This window comes from Phyllostomus discolor, chromosome 1, assembly GCF_004126475.2.
Source record: "Phyllostomus discolor isolate MPI-MPIP mPhyDis1 chromosome 1, mPhyDis1.pri.v3, whole genome shotgun sequence".
Lineage (NCBI taxonomy): Eukaryota > Metazoa > Chordata > Mammalia > Chiroptera > Phyllostomidae > Phyllostomus > Phyllostomus discolor.
In genome coordinates, this window is record NC_040903.2 from 2,543,703 (window position 1) to 2,560,343 (window position 16,641).

General features: G+C 65.7%; 2 protein-coding genes across 2 annotated transcripts; one reads left to right on the plus strand and one right to left on the minus strand.

Annotated features, from left to right (window-relative positions):
• Window positions 1-2,704: 2,704 nt before the first annotated feature.
• On the minus strand, window positions 2,705-14,035 carry TADA2B (transcriptional adaptor 2B). The gene is made up of 2 exons (XM_028503855.2): window positions 13,713-14,035; window positions 2,705-4,109 (listed from the first exon to the last, which is right to left on the minus strand). Exons 1-2 carry the CDS (start codon window positions 13,980-13,982, stop codon window positions 3,117-3,119), a joined length of 1,263 nt encoding a protein of 420 aa, XP_028359656.1. The 5' UTR covers window positions 13,983-14,035; the 3' UTR covers window positions 2,705-3,116.
• Window positions 14,036-14,472: 437 nt separating this feature from the next.
• Window positions 14,473-16,349, plus strand: LOC114489908 (coiled-coil domain-containing protein 96-like). Its single transcript, XM_028503757.2, has one exon. The coding sequence runs from the start codon at window positions 14,600-14,602 to the stop codon at window positions 16,307-16,309; it is 1,710 nt and encodes a 569-aa protein (XP_028359558.1). The 5' UTR covers window positions 14,473-14,599; the 3' UTR covers window positions 16,310-16,349.
• Window positions 16,350-16,641: the final 292 nt, after the last annotated feature.

Sequence of the window (16,641 nt, forward strand, 5' to 3'; positions counted from 1 at the left end):
GAGGTCTGGGCCGTGACTCTCGCCATAGGGCCCTCCGTGTCTGTCACCGACAAGAAGAACCCCATGGCCTCTGCTTCTGAGGGGCGCTTCTCGGGTTGAAGGTCAGTACTGCTCCGTGCATTACTGCATAGAAAGGAGGGGGCAGTCATTTTGCCTTGCTTACAACTTTGAAAAATACCAGTAGTAGTTCCATAATTAAAAATGTAAGTGTATGCAATTCCAAAACATTTTTCCTCCTGTATTTGGTCAAAGACACACCCCAGAACAGAAGGCGCCCCAGCCTCCCACGATGAGGAGCGTGGACTGGGACTGGGGGCTCATTTTCAGTGAGTCACGTGGACCTGGGTGGTCCCCCTTCCCACCGGGGGCTGCGGGTGCCAAAGGGCTCTCCCCGGGACACGTGGGGAGCCAGCCCTCACTGAGCGCCACCCTCGCGGCTCACAGAGCACAGCCGTGCACAGCCCGGCCTCGGCGTGTCTGTGGGTTCCGTGACCTCAGGGAAACCGTGTGTAAGGAAACCAGTTCTGCCAGAGGCCAGCTGATGGAGACAAGTCAGCCTCCTACAGCTGCTCGACCACCGTGACAACACGTTCAAGGACCTGCCGCACACAGGCTGGGAATTAATAGCTGTTCGCGCCCCGTGTTTCCGGGGTTGGCACCGGCACAGCCTGGACATGCGTACGAGGCGGCACCGAGCCCGCCGTCAGTGGGATGACAGCCCTTCCTCAGCCCAGCTGGCTCCAACGGGGGCGGCACAGGGGGCCTCGGGGAGGGAGGGCTGGCCCGGAGGGTTCCTCCCTACCAGAAAGGTCACGTGCTGTCCCCCCCCCCCCCCCCCCCCCCCACACATACACCCGAGTTTGAAAGCGGGCTCTGGGAAGCTGCCTGGGGCTCGTGGAGCAGGCAGGTGCTAAGAAGCAGTCCGTGACACTTTGGTTCTCAGCTTGTTTAATGAGGGAGAGGCCGGAGAGACGGCCGGGCCTTGGTGTCAGCACACTCTCGGGACGCTGGCCGTCCGGGGGCACCGAGAACGGCTGACTACGGCGGAACTGACTCAGAAGCTGGAGCTTAACTTGTGAAAAGACCTAACTCCGTGGGGTCACGATAGCTAATGAAGAGCGGAGAAGTGGAGAGGCTCCGCGCTCAGCAAGATTGAGGGCTGACGGGACAGTGTGACAGCTGTGGCCAGAGCGGGGGAGAGGCAGCCTATCCGGGGACTACTTCCCCTTGCCACCAAGTGTCAGCACGCAGCGTCAGCCAGTCACACACTCCCTGTGGTGTCTAAACCAGTCCGGCCTACATGAACTCCCCATCAAAAGAGAAACACCCCGAAGGGCTAATGCAGTTTCCCGCCTGACAGCTCCTGCCGGGGCCACGGTCACGGGGCTGCTTTGCTTCTCACGTGTCATGAGTGTGTGGCCACCCTTCCACAGAGAAGACAGACTGAATTTAAAACCTCACGGAACCCGGCAGCTAGCGCCCAGGCCACCCCAGGGCTCGCACGAGGGGTGGGCGGACCCACCCCTGGTCTGACTCAGGACCGGCCGCTGAGTGCGGTTTGGCAGGCTCCCCGGGGAGGGGGCGCTGCTGGTCCCGGACCCCGGGTGAGAACCCGCGGCTCAGGAGCCTGTAAAACCACAGCACCGCCCCCAGCTGCTGGGTGGCAGAGAGGACCGCTGTCGGGGTGGTGACCCCACAGGGGCTGTGGAGCTGGCCCCCAGGAGAACGCCACCGCCGGGTCTCGTCGGAGGGACGTGCTGGGCGTAGTTAGCGGAGGAGCACCTCCCGCCAGCGAGGCCGCGCGCCTGACACCTGAAGCGTGTGCGGCACGTGTGACATGTTTTATTTAATGCTGGAGCACTGGCCCTTGGGGAAAGATGCAGAACAAAAGGAAAAGGCACCGTAATTAAGTTGTCCTGGGAAATGATGAGGGTCTTTTTCTTTTTTCTTTCAAACGACTTCACTTTAATGTAACTTCCAGCTCAAACACCTGGGAGGTCAACAGTCTCGGAGTCACTGCGGGCGGAGGGCCGGCCGAGTGCCGGGCGCAGTGTGCACCGGGTCTGGGGGCCTCCCCCGACCCCACCCACAGCAGGGGCTTGGACGTGAGAGCCCTGAGCAGCCTGGAAGACGAGGGGCTGCCCCAAGTGCCAAAGGACGGTACCGTGCAAGAGGGCCCCTGGAACACCGCCCAGGGCCAGGCAGAGCCGCATCGGAGCCTGGCTCAGCAGTGACCCGGAGAAGCGGCTCACGCGGGGCCCGGCCTGGCCACGTGGGCCGCCCCACCTCCCCTGGCCGGTCAGCGGGGCGCCCGGGGCCACCCGAAGTCCAGATGCTTCACCGGGACCGTTTGGTCAGGGTTTCGGCAAACAGGGCGCTTGCAGCCGAGACGCAAGTCCCGGAGGCCGCTGTGCCGCAGCTGCGAGCTCTGCCGGGGACTTCCTGAGGGCAGGCAGGGCTCCGCGTCCTGGCAGTGGCGCAGGCCCTCCGGCCGCCAGGCCTCCCTGCAGCGCCCTCTCTGCGCCGGGGGCGCTGCCAAGGGCCCTGTCCGTTCCCAAACGGAGCCGGCAGGGACCCGCCAGAGTGCCGGGCCAGGGGCACGTTCAGGGTCTGGGAACTGCAGGCTCAACACCCGGCCCCGCCAGCAGGTAGGGGAAGCTCATGTAGTCACTGTGCTCACCACCGACCTCTTCCTCAAGTTCCAAGGACCCCTCTTCCCGCCCCCCGGGCCCCCCCGCCCACCCGCCCTGCCGGCCCCCATGTAAAGTGCCGTGTGCCGGGGCGGACGGGCGCCTGGCACGCTGGGTGGGGCCGGCACACACCGTGTCCCGAAGGGCAGGGCTCACAGAAGGCCACGGTCCGGTCTCGTCACGGCTCCGAACCCAACACACAAAAGCCGACGGTCCTCTTCACGCCTACTCTGAGGACCGGGGTACAATGCATGTGCACCTGTCTCCCCCGTGACCTCAGACAGTCACTACCATTTCTCTCGGAGGACCATGAAAGAACGTGAGTCCTAGAAGAGAAGCTGCTGGAGAAAGGACGACGGGGGGCGAGAGGCTGGCCCCGCCCCGCCCCGCAGTCCTCCCGTCCCACGGGCGCGGCGGGCACCGGCCTCAGGAAGCATCCCTGGATATCCAGCCGCTCTCCGTGAGGAAATTCAAAATCCTTTTCTTTAGGACCTTGTCCAGGTAGCTGGGCAGGCGGCTCTTGGAGGGGATCCCCTGTCGCTTCTGCAGGTGGTCCTTGATGATGATGGTCTTGGCGGTCACGTAGCGCGCGGGGCTCAGGCTGAGGGAGCTGCACAGCGCCTTCTCGCGGTCGGACAGCAGCTCGAAGCCCGGCAGGTGCTCGATGGCGGCGAACTCGCCGTCCTTGGCATCCTCCCGCCCCCGCTTGGCGCCCGCCGCGCCCCGGTTCTCCTTGCGCTTCTCGCGCTTGTGCCGGGCCGCCTCGTACTCGGCCGACTCCTCCATCTTGGTGATGCCGTTGCGCCGGTAGCGCTGCAGCTCGCGGATCTTGGCGCGCAGCACCTTCTCCTTGTGCATGTTCTCGAACAGGTCATCGAACTCCTTGCAGGACATGAACTGGTACAGCGGCCGCAGCTTCAGCCGCAGCTCGCGCTCCTCCTTGGTGACCTTGCGCTTGGCCGCCCTCTCCCGGTCCTTCTTGTCCTTGCCCAGGAAGGCGGGCACCAGGTTGTAGTCGCGGGCGATGTTCTTGCGCCGCTGCCGCTCCCGGAGCTTCCGCACGTACATGTCCACGTGGGCGCGCTTGAGCTCGATCTCCACGTCGTCGTCGTCGTAGTTGACCGAGAGCCCGCTGATGAGCGTCTCGGCGTCCTGGTCGTACTCAATCTCGTAGTCGTCCCGCAGCGGCATGTAGCCCAGCTGCTGCTGCTCGGCCACCGAGATGTCTAGGGGAGGCAAGGGGGTGGTGAGGCTGGGAGACAGGGGGCCTCCACTGGGGCAGGTGTGGTCTGTCACCCGGTTGGGGATGGTGTCGGGGATGCAGGCCTTCCCCAGGTTGCCGTGGATGTACATGCTTACGTAATGCTCCATCACTTCCTGGGGAGTCCGGGAAGCTCCGACGTGAGCGGCCATGTCTTCCTGCAAGGACAAAGGTCAGAGTCACTTCCAAAGCCAGAGGGTCAGACTCCGGGTTCACACGAACTCCCCGCACGGTTTCGCACAGGCTGCCCCTCCCAGAGCCGGCCCACCGCACCTTCCCTTGGGCCGTGCTTATCGGCCAATGCCAATGCCAGTCCGCACCCGACAAAGTGAAGACCCCGAGAGGCGGCACGTCCGCCTGGGGTCACGGCGCGAGCCGGCAGCAGAGCTGAGCCCACAGCCCGCACCCGAGGTCTGGACTGGTCCCCTGGTTCCCACAGCGGGACGGGCAGGGCCTGCCCGGTCCTGGCATTTCACGCCCACGCTGACCCTGCACTGGGGGGGCAGGTGTCTGTGGGTGGGAGAGGTGCAGGTGGGCGTGGCCACAGAGCCCCTGGGTGCCCCCCTGCTCCCAGCCCCACCTGTGCTCACAGTTCGTGGCCCAGGTCCCCTGACTATAGAAGGGACCCCGTTCTGCCCTGCTGTCTGCCCCTGGGGACAGGAAGGGCCACCCTGTTCCTCTCCCCGGTGGTGGAGTAGGGGAGCAGGTGGTTGCCTTCTAAAGGGGCTGGGGGCTCCATTTCTGACGGCCCCGCCCCGTCGGCTCGGAAAACCCGCCGGGCCACAGGCACATGGTCCCGCAGGAAGGCCTCCGCGAGCACCAGGGTTATTAATGGGAGGAAACAGTACAAGCCCCTCAATCTTTTCCTTCTGCCAAGAGGCCTCTTCCTCCAGCCGACCGCTAAAGCCACTTCAGAACGTAGCCGCCCACAGGGCGCGCTCACCCTCCAGCAGCCGCTCCGCGCCCCGCCCGCAGCCTCCGCTCACCCCCCACTCCGCGCTCTCGGCGAGCTGCCCTTTGCCCGGCACGGCACGGCTCCCCTCAGTGAGAGCAGGTGGTCTCCGTGCCCCCGACGGCCCAACGGGATCCCCCAACACCAGCCAGTCCGTGCGGGCAGGGCTGAGACAGGCGGGCACGGAGGGGAGGGGAGGGGAGCCCTCATGGTGCGGTGACCAGACCCCAGGTCCGGGCCCTGCCGGGGCCCACTGGGGCCTGCGGGTGGGGCCGAGGGCACAGGACAGAGCAGGCAGTGCTGGGGCCCACCGTGCGGAGAGGGGGACCGGGGCTAAAACCGGATCCTGGTCTTACGGGGACACAAGTTCGCATGCTTTCCCATGTCAAAAAGTCACACAATCACCAAATCTGCACTGGATTTTCCCAGGAAGCATTTAATAAAAAAAAAAAAAAAAAAAAACTAAAAACCAAACCACAAGCATTCCCAGCATCTACTGCCGCTCCGTGCGACCCAGGCCGGCCGCCTCTCGCCCCTGAGCGCCCCGCGCCGGGTGGCGGCCACAGGCGCACGCCAGCCAAGCCCACAGCTTCTGCTGAGCTGCAGCCCCCGCGGACCCAGAAGCCGGTCCCTGGGGAGCCTCCCGGGCGGGCAGCCGGGCGCAGACCACAGCTGCACGGTCGGGAGCTCGGGCCCCGGCCTCGCCCTCCCCGCTCCAGCGAGAAGACCGCCGACAAGTCCACGGCTCCCGCCGAGCCTCAGCCGTCTATCTGCCTTTCCAAAGTTACCGGCTGCTCAGGGCACCACGTCGGGGTGACACTTACACCCAGAAAGAACAGAAGGATCCTGAGTAATGACGGGGGACCTGACCAAACAGGGACGATGTGTCTGTGTTTTTCAGTCACTTCCATCAACTTCCGCACTCTGGGGAGCCTCGGGGCTGGGCCAGAGGGGCGGGTGTCACGGGCCGGCAGTCACGGGCCGGCACTCCCACCCTCCCCCGCCCAGCGCCCTGAAGGCTGCACCCCAGCCCCTGGCCGGGGCAGCAGGTCAGCCAGCTGAGGACACCGTGCTGACGCCCGGGATGCCAGGTCCTCCTCAGGTGACAAAGGGGACTCTGCTCTCTGTCGGCATTCATGCAGCTGCCAACCAGAGGAGCACATGTGTCACCAGGACCCCAGGACACCCGCGTCCGTCAGCCTCAGGCCTGGCCTCCGACAGTCCGAAAGGCCCCATGCGGAGCCAGGCCATCAGCCTCCTCCACAAGACCGCGCTCCGATGGTGCGCCAGAGCGGCCCGGGACAGCACAAGGCCTAGCTCTCAGGGCCCGAGAGACGGAGCGAGGGTCACGATGGACCAGTCTAAGCGAGAATGGCTACAGGGCTCGGATTTGAACCAGAACCCACAGAGGACAGACGGGTCCCATGAAGCGGAACTGCAGTGAGGAAGACACCTAAAAAGACGATGAAATCAGCACCAGCTGCCGGGCACTCGGCCGTCACGTGCCGCACGTTCTCCCCGGTCTCGTCACGGGCCAACGGCCACGCCGCAGCTGCCTGCTCCCGGGGGAGAGGCTTCCTGTCCCTGCGCACGGCACCACCCTGCACGGTGGCGGACGGCCGAGCATGCAGCTCTCCCCCTCACCCACCCCGAGGTCAAAGTGTCTGCTCGATCTGGACGGATGGATGGACGGACGGACAGACGGAGGATGGGGAGGCAGAAGCCACGGAAGTGTGTTGGAGGGAAAGAGGCCCAGAGAGAAGGCTGCAGCACAACTGAGACAGGAAATGCCACTGTGCGCCGACGCGGTGCCCCTCCGTGTCCCCCAGTCCCAGCCCGAGGCCGGCCGGCGGCGGCGGGCCTCCAGGTCTGGCTCTTCGTCCACGCTCTCTTAAAGGGGAGGACGAGACTTCCCGTCTTCGGAACAAGAGAGCGAGAAACAGCTATGTTGCCTCTTTAGACCCTCCGACGAGAAGGGCAGACGTGTTTCCGACCACACGAGGCCCACAGGCTCCACGTTCCAGGGCACCGCACTCAGGCTGGGACGTGGCCTCCCCCGGGGACGGCGGCCTCCCCATAGAGCGAAGGAGCCACCATGCCAGGGGCCCACCTCCACATGGCTCGCTCGGCCAGCCCCCGGTGCCAGAGCAGGGGAGAGAGCGGGCAGCCCCGAGCAGGAGCAGCGTCCCTCAGGCGGGGCAGCCGCCTACGCCGGTGGGCCACTCAGCCAGGCTGCCCGGACGCCTCCACGCCGGGACTCCTTTCAGGGCCCGCCGGGGACCCGCTGCCTTTCGCACCGGGCTGTCCCAGGACTCAAGGGTGAAATTTAAAAACATAAGGATGATACAGGTTTTCTGAAAGCTACACTTTGCCATTAAGGTGGTCTTTCACTCCAAGATTACATCCTTAGCATTTGGGGCATATTAAGATAATCTTTCTTTCTGTGAAATGGTGATAAATAACTGGATCTTTAAAAAATACGGGTGGAGTTCAAGGGTTGCTGGTCGGATTCCCAGTCTAGGGCACCTGCCTGGGTTGCCAGCCAGGTCCCCAGTAGGGGGCGCACGAGAGGCAACCACACACACTGATGTTTCTGTCCCTCACTTCCCCCTTCTAAAAATAAATAAATAAATAAATAGCTTTAAAAAATATTCTTACTTGGCAAACGTCAAGTAAGCAATTCTACGTCAGTTTTCAAACTATTTCAGTGTGGACGGGCAGCACTCACCTGCCCGGGGTCCCGGACCTCCTCGGCACGCTGCCCAGGACGGGGGCCCTTTCCCGCGGCTCCCGCCACACCCTTCCCTCTGTGCGGAGCAGTCCCCCCGGGCCCTGCAGGGCGGGGCACATCCCTGGGGCTGTTCTTGCCCCCTCTGCCGCCTGGGCGGCACCCCGGCACCTCCTGCTGCCCCTCGAGCCGGGCTTCAGAGGGTGGGGGGGGGGGGGTGGCTTCCACTTGCTTCTGCCCCCTTGAAGCTTCTCCACTAAAGAGAAAGGAAGCCCCCACCCCCCGCTCCAGGGCCCTGGAGAACTGCCTGGGCCTCCCCACCCAGCCCCGGGGCTCGAGGAAGGACGGGGCCGGATGCCCGCGGTGGTGGTGGCGCCCAGTGTCCCCAGCAGAACTGCCCAGGTGCACGGGCAGGGCACACGTGGGGCTCAAGTTCACGGCCGTCCGCTGCAGGCGCTGCTTGGCACGCGGGCCCCGAGCGCCCATCACACACCCCAGCGGGGAGCAGCCCCAGCGCCCACCAGCGGGCAGGGCGTCAGCAGGACGAGGGCCGTCCACATGGGGGACCCGCCTTGAGGCAGGCGGGCAGGGGCAGAGCAGGGGCAGGGGCAGCACTCGGGCGGGCTGCTCCTGGGGCCGGGGGAGGGGAGCCAGTGGTTAGTGGGGACGGCCCCTCTTGGAGAAGAGGGGAAGTTCCGGGGGTGACGGTGTGACGGCGGCCCAACGACGTGAGAGCCCTGACTACTACCGCAGCGTGCACTTACAAACGGTTACAGTGGTGAGTTTACGTTACACGTTATTTTACCACAATAAATGCACGTTTTCAAATACAAAAAAGAATAACTACTTTACAGTGGCAGGCTTTACTCCGAGTCGGGGGTCCCCACAGCGGGACCACCTGGGCCAGCAGCTCCAGTGCCGCCTGGCCTTTGTCAGACATGCGCACTCCCAGGCCCGCCCCCACCTCCCGCCCGGGAAACCAGCCCCCCTGATGCGAGAGTGCGCCCCGAACAGCCCTGTCCGCGGCTGCTCTCTGCGCCCGGGCCCTGCCCTCGCCCACCTGCAAGAGCCCCTCCTGCAGACCCCGCGGTCAGGCACCACGCTCCTGGGCTGGGCTGCCCCATGCCCCAGTGACAGGTGGCCGTTCTCATGGTTCCCAAATGTGGTCCCACGGCCTGTGCACTGTGTCAGACGCCCGGGAACCCCCCCCACCCCCCCCCCCCGTAACCACCCTGTCCGGGCCTCCCTGGAGACGCCAGCTCAGGTGTGGGCCGGCCCCTGGGAATCTGGGCTTCTCGGATGATTCTGCCTGCAGCTGGGGAGCCAGGCAACTAGCAGCTTCCAGGCAGAGCCAGGCCTGGCTCACACTGCCTCTCTGCCGGCAGCTGCTCGCTCCTTTGTGAATGAGGGGCCGTCTCCAGGGCCCGGCTTGGAGCCCGGCGCTCAGCGCGCGCACTCGGCCAGAGCAGCTCCGCTGGAACCGGCTCCCAGCCCCACCGTGCCCCAGGGGCCTGGCGCTCAAGGGCCTTCCAAACGTGCCTTCCCACCCACTCGCGCCTGCCCGTCCCCAACCTGAACCCTCCACTTCAGGTGACCCAACTTTACCTGGCTCCAGGCACACCGGCCTCCCGGAACGCGGGAGCCCCGCCCACACCGCCCCTCCACCTGGAAGGCCCTCTCCACGGCTCTCCAGCGAGCGAGACCCTGCGCTCCCGTAACCACACAGCCCCGTGCACAGTGACCCAGCCGTCCCACGTCTGTCCGTGTTCCCACCACAGAGCGCAGGCTGGGGGACAGTCTGTGCCTCTGGCCCGGGTGCTGACACGCGGCAGGCCCTGCTGCGTCAGCGCCAGGTGAGCGAGCGAGCGACGGCAGGCAGGACGCAGCGACGGTCTGGGGCCAGCTCGCCCCCCTGCCCCGAACAGTCTACCGCGGCCACGGGAGCGGGAGGGCGTCTCCGCCAGCGGGCCTGAGCGCACGGACACAGGCGCCAGGCCCGGCCTCATCTACCGAGAATGTCACACACTTAAATTTTTTTTACCATTCTGCAATTAAACCGGAACCTCATGCAACATCACCTGCAAGTGATCTTGTGTGATTTTCTCACAAACGAGGACATTCTCCTATGTAACCACAAACCACCATCAAAATTAGAAAACTCAAGAGATGCATTATCACCACCTGCACCTCTGTTCCCACAGGAGTGGCGTCACTCGCCCTGACCCCCCCCCCCCCCCCCCGCAAAGGACCCGCTCCAGAACCGTGTGCTGCTGTGCTGGCTCCGCCCCCTCCCTCCGTCTTCCGTGTTCCGAGCACGCACAGGCTCAGACACCTAACTGGGGTCCGCCCCCCCCCCACACAGATGTCCTCCTGACCCACTCGGCCCGTGAGCCCCGCACTGGGCACCCTCCCAACCACCCGCACCCTCCTCACTCCACTCCGATGCGGGCATCCATGCTGGGTCGCCCACATCGAGTTTCTTGAGCTACACAACCTCGCAGCACCCCCTGCACGGGAGCCCTAAGCACCCAGTGAGGCTGACGCCATGCGTGGCTTCTCCCCAAACCCCCTGCTGCTGCATGGGCGTCCCTCCCCGTGCCCAGGCCAGTGCGCCACAGGCTACACAGTCTACAGAGAATTCCACGTGCTCTCTAAACCCCTGCTCCGGCCCCACGGCCAGCTCGAACCCACTCCCCCGAGTCCTGCCGACCAGCGCCTCCAGAGGAGCTCTGGCCCTCCCCAAACCGCTCCACTCCCTGGCAAACGACCCCGAGGTCTACGGCCCACCTGCCACGGTCTGGGCCCGCAGTGAGCTGGTTCACATTCCCGCGGGACCCGCACAGCCCTCGGCACGACACAGCTGCCTCAGGCGCTGTATCCAAGCCCTGGCGACGTGACCATGGGCCCTGGTCTCGTGCCCGCAGGCACCGCTGTCGGCTGGGCCGCGCCGCGCCGCGCCGCTGCTCTCATCGAGGCCCGGGCGCAGAGTGTCGGAGCCCGGCCACCCTGCTCGGCCCCAAACCCTCCTCGCCCTCCCTGTTAGTGTCCCTCAGCCGTGCTTCTGCCCCGGACTCCAGCAACGGGCTGTCTCTGGGGTCTCCGGCACCCGCCCCATCCCCGTGAACTCCACACACAGGGGCACAGCCCCGAGGTCACAGGTCACACACCATCTGAGCCACCAAAACGAACAGCCTCAACTTCCTCCACACCACTGTCCCCAGGGTGTGAGCTGCCTCCCTCCACACTCCACATCCCGCTCGCGAACCCCACCCTGGCACCAGCAGGCCACCTCCCCCAACCCCACACGGCGGCGACCTCCCACAGAACCCCGCCAAGACTCCACTCGCCTGCGAAGCCCTTCCTTCCAGTCCAGCCATCCCTTCAGTCAGGCGCACCGGCGAGCTCCTGGCCTCCACCAGACCCACGTGAGTTGACGGTCTTACGCCGAGAGATTAGGGCCAGACTTTGGAACGACGGGCCTGCATCTACGCCCTGGCTTCGGCATGGGAAGAGCCAGGGCGCCCTGGACAGACGTGTGGAATGACCAGAGCCACCGCTCTCCGCCGGCACACAAGGAAGCCCCCCCCACGGCTGCTGCGCAGAGGGGGCAGGGACGTGCCTCCAGGACCGGCACACGCAGGCGGCGGCACCCACGCGACGGAACACCCACGGCGCGTGCCCACAAATCTCTCAGGGGGAGCCACTCAGCTCAGAGCTGCACGTGAAAGGCTCAGGGTAAAGCAGCCTGACACCAGAGCCCGGCTGCTCAGCGTGGCCCGTCCTGGCGAGGTTCGCAGGCCGACGTGCCCCCGGGCCCAAGCACCACCGCCTCCAGCTGTGTGTCTGCCCAGAGCTCACACAGCTGAGCGGGAACGTGCAACCTAACCAGCTCCCAGGCGGCCCGCGGTCACATTAAAGTTTGAAAGGTGCTGCTTTAGACAATGCCCTCCTTCCAGCCCTGTGCTTCCTCCAACACGGCATAAATGTTTCAGTCCCCGGGCTTGTTTTTCGTGTGTTTCCCACAGTGCTGCAGGGGAGGCAGGGGAGGCAGAGCCGCTGGGAGCACGGACTCTGCAGTCAGGCTACCCGGGTCAGCCTGCGGCACAGGCTGCCGGGAAGAGGCATGCACGGCACCGGGCACTCAACGAGGCCCACGCCCCAGCACCTGTTCAGCGGCTCCTTGAGAGCCACACGCCAGAAGGGCGACGTGGGGAAGGCACGTGTCTCTGGGGCACTGACACGTGAGAAGGAAACCCTGTCACGAACCATAACTGGGGATAAGAGCCCTCTAAGCAGAATAAAGAATGGCCAAGGGGGCAGCAGCCGCGACCCCGAGGGCCAGCAGACACGGTGAGGCCCTGCAGGCTGGGGGTTTAGTCCGAGCAGATCTGGGAGCCACCGCAGGGGTGTGATGTGACGTGTCTCCAGAGAGCACGCTGGCTGCCACGTGCGAGGTGAGCCACGGGGCTCAGGGTCAGAGCCGGGGACCACACGGCCGGCTGCGGAAGTCAGCGAGCCGAGAGAGAAGCACCGGGGGCCCGGGCTACGGCTACCAGAGGGGGCTTGACTCGGAGCCATCCTGAGGACGGGCCGCTGCCGAGCCGGACCTGGGAGGAGGCGCGGAGGACGGCCCCGGGTCTAAGTCACCGAGTGAGGTGGTGTGACATCGGTCCAAGACGTCCCTGAGACACGCACGTGCGAAGTCGAGCAGCGTTTTGACTCTGAGGACGGGAGGAAGAGTCCCAGTCTAAGGGCCGAATGAGGACGACCCTTAAAGACGACGGAGCCTTCCTTCCCTTCCGTGCCTCTCACCACTGCCTGACGTGTCCGAGACACACCGACAGCGGCGCCCCAGGGCCCAGCGGCGGCGGCGGTTTCCAGAGGGCGGCAACCCAGTGCCGGTCTGGGGGTGAGGCTCTGCGGAGCCGTGTCGGAGGAGCCGGGAGGGGGCCGGGGGCCAGGGTGCAGAATGGGTGTTGGTCCTGGGAACGGGCGCACGTCACGGAAAAGCGGGAGAGTGGGGAAGCAGGACGGGTCTGGGGACGAGAGGAGCGGCGCGGAGCATCCTCCACAGGACGCCCGGCAGGAGGGGGTGCTTCCGAAGGGGCAAGGCGAAGTGTGGCTCAGGGAACAAGGGGCCCAACGTGTGGAAGGCTCTGGAAGGATGCGGGGCTGGGCTCGTGTCTCTCCTCCCCACTTCTCAGAAGGCCTGGAGGCAGCCCCTTTCCCTGGGCAGTTCCGGGCCAGAGTGCAGCCTGAGATTCTTTCTTTCTAGAACAGATGACAGCTCCCCCCACCGCCAACCCAGAAGAGGGAGCAACTCCAGCCCACCCAGAGAGGAGCACCGCTCCCCACCCGCTGGTGTCAGTGGGCCCAGGTCAGCTGCCCCCTCTCCCCGTCCAGTAAAAGCCTCTACTGAAACCTTCTGACAGAGGACAACACCCAGGACAGACGCCCCCCAGCCCGTGCTCCTCTGGACAGCCCCTACTGACCACTCCTCACACAACGTCCTGGGTGTCGTGAGGACCCAGGGGACACAGGTCCCAGGGTCCCAGGGCCGCCACCTGCACAGACAACGCACACAGAGAGCAGGCCTTCGAGTGCAAAGTGCATCAAGGAAGGTGACAGGAGTCCCAGGGCAGGTGTGAGGCTTGTCTGGCCTCCGCCACCGCCGTTCTGCAGGCACAGCCCGCTCGCTCCTCGGTGCTCCTGCCGCCCTGGCCCCTGCTCACCTGCGTGTAGCCACCAGCTCCTACTCCGCCGAGGCCGGCGGCGCCCCGCGTCTGCACTCAGCCAACACTACGAAGTGTCCCTAACGGTCTGGAAAATGGCTCTGCGCTGCCAGAAAACGACAGTCAAAACCCCTGCTCTGCGCTCTGCTAACTTCCTGGCTGTGTGACCTTCCGCAGGCTGCTTCACCTCTCTGCGCCTCGGTTTCCCGTGCGAACTGCCTCCGCTCCCCGGCCCTCCGTGCCAGGCACGGACCGATCAGGTGCGCCTCGCCGCCGTGTTGACCGAGGAGGGGACCAAGCCCCCGCGTCTCCCGCCCGCGCCCGCGTCCGCGCAGGGTCCGCCACTCACCCAGTTCCCGAAGCCGAACTGCTCGATGGCATCCAGCAGCAGCTGCTCCTCGCGGCTGGTCCAGCCGCCCTCGGCCTCGGGCCCCCAAAGCGTGAAGCGCCCGCCGTCCACCAGCTGGTAGCCGTGGTAGCGGCGGTGGTGGCCAATCTCGGCGCCGGCCGAGAAACACTCGGGGCACAGCTCGATGTCCTGGCACTCGGTGCAGCGGAAGCGCAGCGGGCTCACCTCGGCCAGGCAGTACACGCAGTACTTCTTACCGAGCTCCGCCATCTTCCCCCGCCCGCCGCCCGCGCCCGCCGCCGCCGCCGCCGCTCCCGCCGCCCTCGGCGCCGCGGGGCCGCCGCCGCCGCGCTCCAGCAACCGCCGCCCGCCGCCGCCGCCTGGCCTGCCGCCGCCGCGCCGCCCCGCCCAGGCGCCGCCGGAGCCGGCCAGCCGGGCCGTGTCCCGCCTCAGCACGCAGGCGCCCTCCGGCCCGGACCGGCCGCCACCGCCGCCGCCGTCGCCCCGCCGCATCGCGCAGGCGCCCCGCGCGCGCCACCGCGCGGAACCCGGCCCGCCGCTCTGCGCCTGCGCGCCCCTCGCGCCGGCCGCGCGCCCCTCCCACCACCACCTAACGCCACGCCCCAGGCTGGACGCGAGGAAATGGGACGAAAGCGAGCGCGGCGGGCGCGCCCCGCCCCTCTCGGCGCGAGCCTACATCCCCTTCCAATCAACGCTGCCGGCAGTCCTCCCGCGGCCTCCCATTGGTTTTAAAGGAGGAGAGAAGGGGGCAGGGCGTCGGACTGACGTCTGGCCAATCGCTGGGCCCACCGCGAGCGCCGCTGGTTGCCCCTGGAAACCCAACAGCCGGCCGCGGGATTCAGCGGCACTAGCAGAGCAGGTGAGAGATGGACAACCCCTCCGACCCCTCCGAGCCCCCTGGGGCCTCTGAGACGAAAGACGGAGATGTAGTGAGCCTAGCCTCGCGGCTGTCCGGGATCAAGGTCAGCTCTGGTCCCCAGTCCCCGGCCGAACCCACGGAGCCGGAGCCGGAAGCCGTAGAGACTTCGGAGGGAGAGGTCGCCGCGGCCGAGCCCCCCGAGACGGCTGAGCCTCCTGAGCCCGCTGAGCCCGCTGAGCCCACCGACATCCCCGAGCTCCCCGAGCCAGCCGGGTCGGACGAGCCGGCCGACCTCGCCAAGCTCCGGGAAGGGCCGGCGGCCACCGAGGCTGAGGGCGAAGAGTCCAGAGAGCGGGCGGAGCCGGTCGAGGCCGAGCCAGAGGAGCCAGCCGAGCCGGGGTCCGCAGGCGGACCCAAGGAACCGGAGGAGAAAGAGCGGGAGGAGGCGCCGGAGGACAAGGAGAACGAGAAGGAAGAGGAGGCATCGGAGGAGGAAAGGAAGAAAGCCCCATTGAGCATCTCTCTGCAGCTGTACGGGGCTGCCCGGGAGACGGTTGAGCCAATTCTGGAGGAGGAAGCAGAGTACGAGGAGATCGAAAGCAAGGGTGTGGAGGGAAGCAGGGCGAAAAGCGACCTCTGGCAGAAAGACCAGAACGAGCAACCCGAGTTCGAGGACTCGGAATGGACAGAGGAGGTGCAGAGGCTGCAGGAGGAGCAGCTGCGCTCTGAGCTCCTGGACCAGTACCGCTCCCTGATGGTGGAGCGGAGCCACTACCAGCGCTACAACTCCTACCTGCAGCACAAGATCTGCCAGGCGCTGCGCAAAAAGAAGGGCCTGGATGTGGTCGAGGCGCCCGACATGGGCCCGGAGCCCGAGGCCCCCGAGAAGGAGCACGCGTATATCAGCTATCTGGCGGTGCTGGAGGAGCTCCGGAAGCAGCGGGCCGACGACCTGGCCTGGTATCACCAGGAGCTGGCCCAGCTGAAGCAGCAGTGCAAGGAGAACCTCTCCAGGGTGGAGAAGGAATGGCGAAGGTTCCAGGCGCTCAAGAAGCAGGTGGTGATGCAGGCCATGGGCAGCTGTCGGATGAGGGGCGGTCGCAAGGCCGCTCTGCGGGAGGTGGAGCAGCTGCAGGCCCTGGAGGAGAAGAAGGAGAAGGAGATGAGCGCCGTGAGGCTGGAGAACGTGCAGCTGAAGCAGAGCCTGGTGCACTTCGAAACCCGGATGAGGGCGCAGGAGGACACCACCGAGGGCCTGCTGCTCATCGACTTCGAACAGCTGAAGATCGAGAACCAGACGTTCAACGAGAAGGTGGAGGAGCGGAACGAGGAGCTTCTGAAGCTGCGCAACAAAGTGGACAACAACGTGCGGATCATCACCCACGTGAAGGAAATGCTGCACTTTGTGGACATCGAGAACGCGGGCAGGAACTCTCAGCTCTTGGAGGCGGACAGTCAGGTGGCCCTGAGGAGGGACATCTTGACCAAGACGAAGCAAGCCCGAGACGGTCTGCGGATCGACAACGTCAGGCTGAGCCGGAAGTGTGGGCTGCTGGGCAAGGAGGCGCTCCTCCGGGACATGGAAGAGAAGGCGGGCAAGACGGCGCTGCTCAAGGAGCGCCTGGAGTCACTGAAGCGCCACCACGCCGGGCTCACTCTGTCCTGCAAGGGCATGAGGCGCAAGATCCGGGAGGCCAAGGCCTTCCTCCCCTCCTGACGGCGGCGGCGGGCCAGCTCCCACCTCGGCGGGCCTTACCCTCCGCCGTTAGCTCCCGCTCTCCGTTCTTCGCCCTTCGTCTAAGGCCTGTGGTGTTGGGGTGGGGCTGCCTTTTGTGTTTATCTCGTAAATGTTCAGCTTCCCAGGGAGGGCCGAGCACAGACCTGTGTCAGCGGTCAGTTTTACGTGGGGCGACGTGAAATAGGCCCGGAGAAGCAAACGAGGGGTGATGCACTTGCCTTGTTTTCTCATAAAAAGCTGTCGAAAGCCTTTTTTTTGTATCTGAGCGATTCCATCATTCCAGTCGCCTGACACCGAGGAGAACGGTTCCT

Excerpts from the sequence above, each read along its gene's own strand:
- TADA2B (XM_028503855.2), bottom strand. The coding sequence starts at position 13,982 with ATGGCGGAGCTCGGTAAGAAGTACTGCGTGTACTGCCTGGCCGAGGTG. Across the intron at positions 4,110-13,712 it reads AGTTCGGCTTCGGGAACTGG|GAAGACATGGCCGCTCACGT; the intron begins GTGAGTGGCGGA and ends TTGTCCTTGCAG.
- LOC114489908 (XM_028503757.2), top strand. The coding sequence starts at position 14,600 with ATGGACAACCCCTCCGACCCCTCCGAGCCCCCTGGGGCCTCTGAGACG.